The sequence below is a fragment of the Megalopta genalis genome, chromosome 5, assembly GCF_051020955.1.
Source record: "Megalopta genalis isolate 19385.01 chromosome 5, iyMegGena1_principal, whole genome shotgun sequence".
NCBI classification, from domain to species: Eukaryota; Metazoa; Arthropoda; class Insecta; order Hymenoptera; family Halictidae; genus Megalopta; species Megalopta genalis.
In genome coordinates this window covers 4922839-4937258 of record NC_135017.1, presented here as the reverse complement: position 1 = coordinate 4937258, position 14420 = coordinate 4922839, and the positions used below count along the sequence as shown (strand labels likewise).

Below are 14420 nucleotides of genomic sequence, written 5' to 3'. Positions count from 1 at the left end.
TTCGAAATTATTATCTTCTAAGTGATCCTAGAAATAATTATCTTTGAAATTGTTATCCTAGAAATTATTATCTTTGAAATTGTTATCCTAGAAATTATTATCTTTGAAATTGGTATTCTAGAAAGTGTTATCTCCGAAATTGTTATCTTTGGAAATATAGTTCTCGAAATTATTATTCTTGAAATTATTATGCTTGAAATTATTATCCTTGAAATTATTATCCTTGAAATTATTATCCTTGAAATTATTATCCTTGAAATTATTATCCTTGAAATTATTATCCTTGAAATTATTATCCTTGAAATTATTATCTTTAGAATTATCATCGAAATGATTAAAATAACACCAATTGACCAAAATATATTCGCTATGCATTGCTATTGGAATCTCGTCGATTTATCAATCGACTTATCAATGAAAAGTGTAGAAATAAAACAATGAAATTTATACTTTTCTGCCTGGTTACTCGTCGTTTAAGCCACTTCATGAAGGAGCGGAGATCAGGCACTCGCGCATTTGCATCAACATTTGCATTGTTGCGGCGCAACGCCGACGTAAAATAAATAAAGCAAATCGCTGAGAATTCCGGAATTCATAAAGTTCGCACGGAATCGCAGTTATTCTTTTCTGATTATTATTCATGGTCGTGATGAATAAGTCGCGTCCGTTCCTTCGGAACCAACATCTTTTTCTGTGAAATATCAGCGGAACGATGCCGCCGTAGAAACAAATTGGAAATATTTATACGCCGGGATTAAACACATTCTTCCTTTCCGAGAAACTTGCAGTTTCTCGATCCAGCCGTTTTGAAAGGTACGATGTTTCAATGCGCATACTTCTAAATTCACAATTTCGAAATTATCTGGTTTCTGTAGTTTCCGATTTTTAAGATTTCAATTTCTGAATTGTCCGATTTACAAATTCACGATTTTTAAGTCTTCTGATATCTAAATTAACAACTTTGAAATCATTTGGTTTCTAAATTTCCTGATTTTTAAGATTTCAATTTATAAATTCTTCGATTTTTATGTTATTTGATTTTTAAGATTGCAATTTATAAATTCTTTGCTTTTTAAATTCACGATTTTTATGTCATTTGATTTTTAAATTTAGAATTTTGAAGTCATCTGATTCCTAAATGTTTTAATTTTTGAGATTCCGATTTCTAAATTCTTCGATTTTCGAATTTGTAATTTTTAATTTTTCAGATTATGGTACATAAATGTTTCGATTTTTGAAATGCGATATCTTGATTGTTATTTCGGAACAGTTTGTATTCCAATCGGCGATCTATGGATTATTGTAGAGTGGTTTAAACGACGCCGTTATTAACACTGTCCGGAGGTTTGTCGTTTTCACGTTCGAACTAGCCAGCGGTTAATCGAACCTTGGTAATGTCCCGCGTACACGCGGAATTAGAAACGTATAATTCCGATCCAATTCGCCTGCCACGTTGAATTTCATTTACACCGGCGCGACGGCGGTTTTGGTGCGTCCGATTTGATTAGCAGTAACAATTCGGTTGACTGCAGTTTGTTTAGACGATTTAGATTCAATGGATTCAATCCGCGAAGCCGCTCCAAAGGGAAACCGAACGGTTCGCACGATTAGCACTTTTCTTTTCGTTATTAGCTATTGTTATTATCTTGTGTTATTATCCAAAGCTTGGTCGTGTTAAATACAAATTGTCTACGTCGATCGCGACATACAAATACAATACTCTATAATATGACCGAATTTGGCTTCCGATGATTCCACCATTTTGCATTTGAATAATGATGTTTCGTCATAAATTTATAAAATTCTATTGCCATTATTAACAATTGATCTTACTTTCCGTAGATTATTATTAAAAGAACAGGATTGGGAACGAATTTATCGCCTAAAAAATGCTCTATGACGAAAGCTAACCCAAAATCGACAATTACTGTTTAGCAACGTACGCTTTCAAAATATGCAAATATCATAATTATACAAAGTTCTCGCTATTAATAATTGTGGCTTGTTAACAATTGTTGTTGTGATAAAATTGTTCGTAATTCATTGTAAATATATTGTCAACAATTGTTGCTGTAATAAAATTGTTCATAATTCATTGTAAATATAATGTTAATAATTTATATCATTTGTCGTAGACAAATGTATACAAATTCTTGAGCAATTAATAATTTCTCAGTCTGCTTCATTGATAACAAATTTTGCAACTGCGCTGTTTCAATCACGTCGATTTTTTAAATAAAATGTTCCGCCGTAATCCGAAGATCGTAACTGATTTTATGTAACGAAATATGACGTTCGAGGTTCGAAAATATGATTGCAGTATGTTTTCAATTTCTTTGAAAATAAATATTGACGCAACGATAAAGAAATGTTCAGAATTTTATGAATATAATACGATGATAAATGAAAAGGGAAGTTTGTAAATACGGATATGTAGTTACAATAGAGGAATAATCAAAGTGGTTCACACATCCGATTGACTGCTGCGTTCTCACTGTAATTTCCGATCCGCGTCGCGATCTAATGGATTAACAGAAGCTTGCGGTCTCGTGTTAAAACGGATATTAACAGACTGCAACTAAAATAATCAATTAAACCCCTTTAACAGAATTGCATGCAGACGTGAATCCTATTAGCGGCTTTGCTCAGCCTCTAATACATTCGTTATGTAACAGAGTTGCAATCATTGTAGAGAGGATAGCGAATTACATGTTTTTGAAAATCCATTGCTTGAATTTTGAATAATTTCCGTACACAGAAAATGGCATAAAATGGTATAAAATAGCATAAAATGGCATAAAGTAGCATAAAATGGTGTAAAATGGCAGAAAATGGCAAGGAAAGCTAGTAGATCACTGTTTTTGGTCCCAATGGAAAGAGGAGACTTCATTCTATCAGATCATAGTCATTTCAATCGCTATGAAAAGTTTAAATTATGAGAGAAATGTGAATTTGAAAATAACCAAAAAATTACCATCTCTACTTAGAATGGGGGGTCTTAAAGATACAAAGGCACTAATACTGAATAATCCAAACGGCGCGAAAGCTAAGATTTCACCCTTTGAAATGTATCTAAGGACACCATTTTATAGTTTTTTTTGTTAACAAAGTTACGATATTTTGAATTTCAGGATTTCATTCGGAAGAGAATCCAAGGTGCTATACGATGGCAAACAAAAATCATAGATCAATATTTTCGGGCTCATTCGAAAGGGGAGACTTCGTTGGTTAAAATAATTGTGAACCAAACAATTTTTTGAACCACTCAGACGTATGCGAATATGAGAAATCGACAAGACGCAAACATTTGTATTTACAGTGCAGGGTATTAACGAAATAAAATTTATTAAACAGAAGAATTAAGATGCTACGAAACTGGAAACTTGGACTTTTAAAATGAGTCGAAGAACACCACCCTAGAAAATGTTCGCCTAGAATTCCACGACCTCAGAAATCACACTAACCTTGGACACTTTTTTTCAAAACTGCCATGAATTGGCAACAAAATATCGCAGATCAATGTTCTTGGACTCGTTGGAAAGGGAATACTTTGTTCCACAGAATCACGGTGATTTCGTACGCCGGAGAAACGTTTCGAACTTATTAGAAGCACGCGAATTTGAAAAACGACCAACAATGTTCCATTTTCGCTTATCGCTCGAGTTCCATCGAACCATTTTTCGTTTCGTGCGATTTATGGTGTAGTGCCGGCAGTGCACAGAGCCAAAAATATTCGCGCCGAATCGGAAATGTGATTATCATGTTCGCGCGACCCCCAGCCGCCGAAATTCAATTGGTCCAGCAAGTTTCGGTTGATCCAGCAAATCAGAACTTGGTGAAATATCGTTGGCGCACTTGTAACAATGACACGGAGTCACTAGAGCTTCAGATGATCGCGATTAGGGCAAATTTCGCAGGAGTTAGACGATTACGCTAGTTCTGGCTCGTCGTCGACGGATAATAAAACGGATAATAAGAGCACGCGTCGCGACGGATAATTTACGATTTTTCGATGATTTTTAGCGCTGGTTGACAAGAATCGCCGGTACGAATGTCGGACAATTTTATTTCATAATTTTAATTGCTCCTGGACAAAATATTCTCCTTTTTATTTTCTGCACTGTGAAACTGCCCCTTTAACAACGACATCCTGATGTTATTCTATTTTCTTGTATATTCATCAAATTTATCAGATATTAAAATAATGTGTATAATAAAACGTGAACTCTTTATCCCCTTTTCCTATTTTCTTTTAGAGCGGAACAGCTCTTTTTTAATTGCGATATGTAGATGTTACCTTATTTTTTTATATGTTTAAAAAAAATGATATTAAATTATATGTTATTAAGGAATTTTCAATAAAAGCAAAATGTCGAAGAATTTTCAGAGTTGTTCAATACTGTTGATAATCAAATTTCATCAATTTATCTTGTCAATTGATTATACAAAAACTTGAAATATACAAGCGAATATTTACGCTAATTTTACTCACAAAATTCTCGACATATGTAAATAACAATCTCAATCGCCTCTCACTTCTCATTCATCATCCGATCATTGAATACATTGATCACGCATCATTCGTTTCCGCATTTATACTAATTATACAACTTTAATAAAAATAATCCCGAAAATATTAAATAAATAATTAAAAATTATTTCAATTATTTTTTTCATTCTTAACACACTCAATACATAGCTTTCTTATTATTAAATAAATGAATTTCCTTATATATCAGGTATGGAATTGTTATGTGTACAGTAAATTCTCCCTAATTGATGCTCAGCTTAGAAACAAAAATGGATAATTTGGGAAGAGAAGATACGATTAATCGAGCCTTGCAACTGGTTTTTATAGTTGCTGACAATCGGTATCTATAAAAAGGAGCTGCAAGGCTCGAATAACCGTATCTCCTCTTTCCAAATTGCCCATTTTTCTTTAGAAGCCGAAAGAAAATTGGGAAGAATTTAACATACAATGTACTATGAATGTATATGGAAACGTGGAAATATCTAAAAAATATGGGTGATACGAACAATGTTTTAAAACGAATATTATAAGATATCGATGATCAGATTCGATGCTTTGTACACGCTATTCAACAAAACTATTTGTTTATACTATTCGTTATTTCTCGATATAATCATCGATTTTTCAAGTTCCATCGTATAGATATTAATCAGTGAGGTATGTAAACACTTTTACAATACAATTCGAAAAGTCGTCGACTAGAACAACCGTGCCTGGGTTAAAGATTCGTTCTCGATGATCGCAAAGGATCGCATCTTAATGTCGATATTTACGTCGAATTTTAAGTGAAAAAGAAAGAACTTTTATCATTAAATATATATATAATGATATAATGCGTGCCATAAACTCGAGGACCGGTCGTAAAAGTATCAAAGTCGAGATCCTGGGTCTGGCCCCTTGAAAGTCCTTATAATTTTACAACCGGTCCTAAGACCCGACCGTTCATGTCACGTATTTGGGTATGCTAGAATTTCTGATTTTAATTTCTGCTTGCCCCCCTCCCCCATCGGACAATGTTCTGCCCATCGTTAGCACGGCATTCTAGTCTATTGATTACGGGTGAATAATGGTGGGGGAGATTAACCAAGAAATTCTTATTTGTATTCTCTTCGATCGTGAATGGCCCTAACGGTACCTTAAGGGGTGAACGTTTCCTCTGCCCAATCCGCTGGAAGGTCCACGGACTGTACGCATTCTTGTAAGTGATCAAGAAAACAATGTACGCAACAATCTACGTTTTCTTGGCTAATGACCGTGCCCGGCCGCTCGGTCTCCCGTGCAATTTACCGTACGGTGCAGTAAATCCACCCTAATTGACGCTCAGATTGTGCACGAATTCTGTTTACACAGCTATACATAAATCGATTTACCAGTGAAATTCATGATGTTCGAAATAAAAATCGAGCCGTCGAAAAATTTTCGGTGTTGTTAATTATAATTGTTCAATATTGTTGATAATCATATTTTATCGATTTATAATAGTAAATACTATAAATTATAACAATAGTAAATTCTAGCCGGACTACATAGCTTATGTGTTAATTTTATAGTAATTAATACGAATGTTAATTTCAGCAATGCTAATGCGAAAATTGACAGCAATTTCAATTTCGATGATATTAAATAATATGTTATTAAGGAATTTTCAATAAAAACAAAATGTCGAAGAAATTTCAGAATTGTTGTATACTGTTGATAATCAAATTTCATAAATTTATATTGTCAATTGATTATACAAAAGATTAAAATATACACGCGAATATTTACGCTAATTTCACGCTCAAAATTCTATATATGTAAATAACAATTTCAATCGCCTCTCACTTCTCATTCATCATCCGATTATCGAATACATTGATTTTCACTGCTCACGCAACATTCGATTCCGCAGTTATACCAATTATACAATTTTAATAAAAATAACCCCGAAAATATTAAATAAATAATTAAAAATTATTTCAATTATTTTTTTCATTCTTGATACATTAAATACATAGCTTTCTTATTATTAAATAAATGAATTTCCTTATGTATCAAGTATGGAATTGTTATGTGTACAGTAAATTCTCCCTAATTGATGCTCAGCTTAGAAACAAAAAAATGGACAATTTGCGAAGAGGAGATACAATTATTCGAGCTTTGCGGTTCGTTTTTATAGTTAACGATTGCCACCAACTATAAAAACGAGCCGCAAGGCCACGAAAGCATTCTTTTTGAAAGAAAATTGCTGCTATATTTTTAGACATAATCATTTCAAATTTATATTTATTTATATGTAAAATAAAATTTGTATTCTAAAGATTTCTATGGAATTTCCAATGAAATAATCATCAATTATTAATTAATTGATAATGAAACAAAAATTGAGACAATCTTCAACGAAAAATTTTAATTCTGACCAACGATGCCCTAAAATATTGGTAGCGAAATATATTTCTTGAAATGAGGGACTCGACGAAAACTTGCCTGCGACTCGACTTTTGGTGAACAGATGCGGACGACAATACTGTAAAATACTAAAATGTATAAGGGAGAGTAACGTTTTCACGAAAATACTGCTTCGCACGGATAGATCGATATTGTCTACAATTCATCATCGGGAGGACAAGCGCAATACAAATTGAATCATTCGGAAATCTTAATCGTTTCTCAATGGTTTATTTTGAAAATGGTGTTTTTTTATTTTAAAAAATTTATTTTATTATTTATATAATATTAATAATTATAATTATACATTTATTATTTAGATAATGATAAGTTATGTACATGCTAAAAATTTCACTGAAATCGGTTGACCTTCGTACGAGCTGTAAATAATTAATGATCGCAAAAATCGCACTTTTTATCAATAAGTGTGAGAAATTTGCAATTTTTACGATCTTTTAACGCTTGTAACTTACCATTGCGTTAAACGATTTCAATGAAATTTTCAGCATGCGTATAACTTACCGAGATCAACAAGACGCATTTTTTACATTTTCGTTAGATTTCATAATATAAACATCTTATTTATTTTTAAATAATTAACCTTCATATTTCAAAAGAAGTATTCGAAATTTATAGATTTTGTCATTATTAATAAATATAATTAACTAATGATATATATAGAAATTATTTATAAATATTTTATTAAACATTCATTAGTTAAATATCTCGAAGTTCGAAAAATCGGCAAAATTAGCCTAAAAGTGATCAAAAATAGCTTCCTCGGATAAGAAAGTTAAACAACGAGAGACTTTTACTTTGTTTTGTCATTCCAAGTATGTAATAGCAAAATTGTAACATTGTCTATTATACAGGTCCCTCTATCATCTAAAAAAAAATTCAAATCGTCTACTCTAATTTAAAAAAAGTTAAAATTACACCTTGAAAAGTGTTCGAATGTCAGTGGGACTCACTGTATACATATAGCTGATGGCCGGCCTCGGCGACCAAGGGTTGTATTCGCGAGGCATTTTCACGCCCGGTATCTTTTTCGCCGGCATTGTTCGTCCTTGACGAATACGAGGTTCTCTGTTCTTCAGCAAGGGCGAAATGAACAGCCCTCCGAAGCATTGGCGGATTAATGCGTACTGGTGCCCGAGACGCGATACAAAATTGAGATCCCTAATACGCTATGACACGCTATGACAAATAGAGCGATTATTAAAAAAAGTTTTATTTGAAAATAAAAACTTTATTTATGGCATTGAGAAATTAATTTCAATAACAGCTTTTCTGGACTTTTGCTAGTGCACAGTCGAATGCATGTAGATTTCAGCTAGCGACTTGCGTTCATTTGTCGCATATGCATTGCATTTATATCATTTTACTACATGAAATAATATCACCTTGTTCGTTTCAACAGACAGCTGTTATATTATGTATAAAAAAATAAAATACTACTAATTTATCAATATGTAATTTAACCAAAGTAATACATGTTTGCTGGCTTTAAATGGACTTACATCATTTTCATAATTAATCAATTGTAATAATCATTTAATTTCAATTATGAAATTTTAAATATCATTCGAAATATATTTTCTATTAATCCATATAATTTTGTTTATTAATAATTACAATAAATAAAATAGGAGTCTCGTTTCTTATTTTGAACGTTAAATATATTTATATATTGTTAAACTTAAAATAAGATATTGTTATTATTTATTTACTCTCTTTATGTGGCGGTGTTTTGAAATAGTCATGATGCACAGGCGTTTCATAATGTAATAACTGTTTCATATCCTTATATTTTTCGTATGTAACAGATCTCTCGGCATCGCTATACAAAGATGACATTTGAAAACATTAATTCCACTTGGATATCTCCCGCATCACTATACCTGCAGGAAAATTCTTCATACCATCGAATGCCCCCTTTCATGCTAAACAACTTTTGTAGGAACATGTTTTCGATAACTTCACCCTGTAAATATATCCAATAACAAAGGTACCGTAAATAACCAGGCCCTAATTAGTCCCCGTAGGTTCTGCTTTCCCTTGCAAATCATAATTTTCATCAAGGCTCGGTGCGAGCCTGTTTACGATGGTTCCTTCAATTAACTCATTTCCACTAGCTCGGCCTAATCCGCCGCTGTTCTTTTTCTTTTAATTTAACCGAACGAACCGATCCTTGTAAAATCCGTATGACACGACCGGTCATCGCAGGTACATGTACTTACCTGATAGCCGGCCGCGGTGGCTAATGATTTTCCACGGGAGACGTTTTCATACCTGGCGCATCTTTTCCGGTAGTATCCTTTTGTCCTTGTTCGTCTTTGCTGATTAGGACGTTCTGTCCTTTAGCAAGAACAGTATAAATACCCTGTCGATGTCAACGGAAACACTCATTCTGTGATCAGTGCAGCAGTGATCAGTGCGAAGACCACGGCGAATTTTCTCAGTTAATTTTCCCAGTGAAGTATAGTGACAATTTCTTAGTGAACTAAAATGGAATGGTACGTACATTTTTGCTATATTCTTCCGCGAACATTCTTCTTCTTGTTTTGACTAATGTTTTCCGTGTGTCGGGTATAAGAAAGACAATTTATTTTTACGAATTTAAATATTTATAAATAAAATATATTTTTCATCGAGACACGAATCAACCTCTAGTTTGGCCGGATACGGAGAATTCTCCCTAATTGACGCTCGGATAGTGCACGAAGATGGACAAGTCGGGAAGAGGAGATACGATTATTCAAATTTGTAAATTGAAATCTTGAAAATTAGAAAATTTAAATACTAGATAATTTAAAAAATGTACATTTATATATATAGAAATCGGAGAACTTAAAAATCGTGAATTTGTAAATCAAAGAATTTAGAAATTAAAATGATAAGATTTAGAAAATTTGGGAAGCAGATGATTTAAAAATTTGTAAATTTAAGAGTCGGAAATCTTAAAAAGCGTAAATGCAGAAATCAAACAATTCAGAAATTGAAACGGTAAGAACTAGAACATTTAGAAACCAGTTGATAACAATTAAAATTTCAGAAAACTGAAAAATCGTGAATTTATAAATCAAAGAATTTAGAAATTGAAATCTTAAAAATTTGATCATATAGAAATCAGCTGACTTCGAAATTGTAAATTTATAAATCAGAGAATTTAAAAACCGTCAATTTGATTTGAATTGGAATTGGAATCTTAAAAATCAGAAACTACAGAAACCAGATAATTTCGAAATTATGAATTTAGAAGTATGCGCATTGAAACATCGTGCCATTCGAAACGGATGGATCGAGAAATTGCAAGTTTCTCGGAACGGAAAAATGTGTTTAATCCTGGCGTATAAATATTTCCAATTTATTCGCTTATAAAAACGAGTCGTCTACAAAGTTGTCGATTCACCGATAACTATAAAAACGAGCCGCGAGGCTCGAGTAATCGTGTCTCCTCTTCCCAGATTGTCCATTTCTGTGCGTAATCCGTGCGTCAGTTAGGGAGACATTACTGTATCTCTAAACGTTTCTGCAAACTTGATTCGATTAAAGCTTCCGTCGTTTAATATACCGTTTAATATTACGTGCATACTAATTAATTGTTTCTTTTCGTTCAGTTCCAGAACTAATACTGAATCCTGCATTGAGTGGGGCTCCATAGAAGGTGGAGAAATCGAGTTCGAGTCTCTGACGGAGGATACTTTAGAGGGAGCATTACAAGTAATAAGGAAAAGCTTTTTCCCCAATGAGAGCATCTGCAAAGCCGTAAATCTGATATCGGCGCCTTGTAGCGTCAGAGCGCTCGAGGAGCTCTGTGTGGAAATTGCTAAAGACGGTGTCAGCATTGTTGCAGTCAACGTCAAGACTGGGGAAGTTGTTGGTGTTGTTCTCAATAAAATTAAGATATTGAGAGATCATCCGAAGCCGAGAGAACCTGTAATTAACCCGCGACGTCCGTGTGGGCAGCCACCGTTTCGTCGACATCGCCCGGTCCTCTGGCGACCTTGCCAAAAGAGTTGGCTTGAAAGATTCAAGGATAATTGCGTACATCACCGGGCCAGGGGCTACGTAGATTTTCTGATTTCTATACACAGCAAGATAAATTTATTCAAACATTATAATATTGATTGTATTATGGAGTTGATGTTCCTGGCTACGCTGCCGGAGATGCAGCAGCGAAAAATTGGCGAGGGCTTAGTGTCCGTGTCCGTGGAGGTTGCCAATGCGCTGAATAATGGACAGCAAGTGAAAGTACCGATATCTGAAACTGGAATTAATAGCGTGATCCATAATTTTCTGAGCATACCGAAGTTAGTGACTGCAATCATGACGTCCAATTACGCGCAGATCATCGCGAGGAGGTGCCGCTTAAAGGTCTTGGAAAGGATTAATTACAGGGGCTTTCGTTATAATGACATATCGTTCCGCAAGAGAATAGGGAAGGAGCATCGTGACTTTACTGTTGTAGCCAAGAAAATAAAGAACTAATCGACGGTTCAGAAGATATCGCAATGTCAAGAAAATTATATTTTATTTAGTATTTGCTTGTATTTAACAGGATTACTATAATTTCGACCGAAATTGTCAATTATTATCTTCGAAATTATCATCTTTGAAATTATTAATTCTGAAATTATCATTTTCGAAATTGTTATCTTCAAAATTGTTATCTTCGACATTGTTATCTTCGACATTGATATCTTCGAAATCATTATCTTCGAAATTACTATCTTCGAAATTATTACCTTCGAAATTATACCAAAAATTATTCTAGAAATTATTATTTTTGAAATTGTTATCTTAGAAATTACTATCTTTGTAATTGTTATTCTAGAAAGTGTTGTCTCCGAAATTATTGTCTTTGGAAATATAATTCTCGAAATTATTATCTTTGAAATTATTATCCTTGAAATTATTGTCATTAAAATTATCATCGAAATGATTGAAATAACACCAATTGGCCAAAATATATTCGCTATGCAATCTCGTCGATGTAACACTTATCAATGAAAAGTGTAGAAACAAAACAATGAAATTTATACTTTTCTGCCAGATTTCTCGTCGTTTCAGACACTTCATGAAGGAACGGAGATCAGGCACTCACGATCGGGCACTAATACTAAATAATCCAAACGGCGCGAAAGCGACGATTTCATCCTTTGAAATCTATCTAAGAACACCATTCTACAGTTTTTTTGTTAACAAAGTTACGGTATTTTGAATTTCAGAATTCCATTCGGAAGAGAATCCAAGGTGCTATAAAATGTCAAACAAAAATCATAGATCAATACTTTCGGGCTCATTCGAAAGGGGAGACTTCGTTCGTTAAAATAATTGTGATTGCGTTTGCCAAACAATTTTTTGAACCACTCAGACCTATGCGAATATGAGAAATCGACAGGACGTAACCATTTTTATTTACAGTGCAGGGTATTAACGAAATAAAATTTATAAAACAGGAGACTTAAGATGCTACGAAACTGGGAACTTGGACTTCTAAAATGAGTAGAAGAACACCACCCTACGATATTTTTTAACGAAGTTATGGTATTCTGAATTTCGAAAAATGTTCGCCTAGAATTCCACGACCTCAGAAATCACATTAATCTTGTATACTTTTTTTCAAAACTGCCATAAATTGGCAACAAAGTATCGCAGATCAACGTTCTTGGATTCGTTGGAAAGGGAATACTTCGTTCCACAGAATCACGGTGATTTCATACGCCGGAGAAACGTTTCGAACTTATCAGAAGCACGCGAATTTGAAAAATGACCAACAAAGTTCCATTTTCGCTTATCGCTCGAGTTCCATCGATCCATTTTTCGTTTCGTGCGATTTATGGTGTAGTGCCGGTCGTGCACTGAGCCAAAAATATTCGCGCCGAGTCGGAAATGTGATTATCATGTTCGCGCGACCTTTACGAAGGCGGCTGGCCACCCCCGGCCGCCGAAATTCAATTGGTCCAGCAAGTTTCGGTTGATCCAGCGAATCAGAATTTGGTGAAATATCGTTGGCGCACTTGTAACAATGACACGGAGTCACTAGAGCTTCAGATGATCGCGATTAGGGCAAATTTCGCAGGAGTTAAACGATTACGCTGATTCTGGCTCGTGAGCACGCGTCGCGACGGATAATTTACGATTTTTCGATGATTTTTATGTCGAAATTATGAATGTCGGACAATTTTATTTCATAATTTTAATTGCTCCTGAACAAAAAATTTTCATCCCCTTTTTATTTTCTGCACGGTGAAACTGCCCCTTTAACAACGTCATCCTGATGTTATTCCATTTTCTTGTATATTTAGCAAATTTATCAAATATTAAAATAATGTGTATAATAAAACTTGTACTTTTTATCCCCTTTTCCTATTTTTTTTTTAGAGCGGAATAGCCCGTTTTTAATTGCGATATGTATATTTTACTCTATTTCTTTATGTGTTTTCAAAATTGTTTTGACATTAAAAAAATGTTTATAACAAAAATTAAATTTGTCATGCCTTCCTTACTTTCTTCAGGGTGAAACTACCGCCTTAATAACGATGTCTAGATATTACCTATCTCCATGTTTATTTCTAAAATTTTACCGTATATTAATAAAATATTTGCAGTGAAAATTAAATGTTTCATCCCTTTTTATTTTTCGTAGTACGAAACTACCCCCTGAATGAATGTGGTATCTTGTAGATGTTTCCCTCTCTGCATAATTATTTCTACAATTTTATTGGATATTAAGAAATTACTTCCAGCGAAAATTAGATTTTGCACCCCTTTTTATTTTCTTTGAGATAGAACTTCCATATTTTTAAAATTGCACCAGATATTAAAAAAATTTAAGATAGAAATTTAAAGATATTAAAAAATTGAATTTCTTTCCTTCGTTTATATTTTTAAGGGTAAAACTATCCCCTCCTTGCTCGAATGATATATATTCGATATGTACTAAATGTTCAAAAATATGTTACAATAAAAATTGAATATGTTGTCATTTAAAACAATGCAGTCATATAATGTAACAAATATAAATTTTCTGTCTCGTGTAGAATTTATTAACGACAGAGTATGCTAATCAACATGACAATGAAAGAAATCGTATTTCAAGGGGTTAATTACGTCGGAGAATCTGTAAAATTTTTTCTCCGAGAAATTTATAAATAGCCCGAGGCTATACGAATATTAAAAACTTTATAATGAAGGGATCGGAATAGTTAAATTTTGTGGAAGTGTAATTATTCCTCAGACGAAGTTTGGTTGTTGACAGGAACAGCGATTCTTCGAACGAAATTTAAAATAAAAATTGAAATATCATAAGAATTTTATATTGTTCAACATTGTTGATAATCATATTTTATCAATTTATAATAGTAAATAATATAAATTATAACAATAGTAAGTTCTAGCCAGACCACATAGCTTATGTTAATTTTATAGCAATTACAATTTGAACGACACCAGTTAA

The 14420-nt window shown here is 33.3% G+C and overlaps 1 protein-coding gene across 1 annotated transcript; it reads left to right on the top strand.

Moving 5' to 3' along the window:
* The first annotated feature begins 9356 nt into the window (after positions 1–9356).
* Positions 9357–12422, top strand: LOC143259504 (uncharacterized). Its single transcript, XM_076522039.1, has 2 exons — positions 9357–9474; positions 10579–12422. The coding sequence occupies exons 1-2, from the start codon at positions 9467–9469 to the stop codon at positions 11447–11449; spliced, it is 879 nt and encodes a 292-aa protein (XP_076378154.1). The 5' UTR covers positions 9357–9466; the 3' UTR covers positions 11450–12422.
* The last annotated feature ends 1998 nt before the right edge of the window (positions 12423–14420 follow it).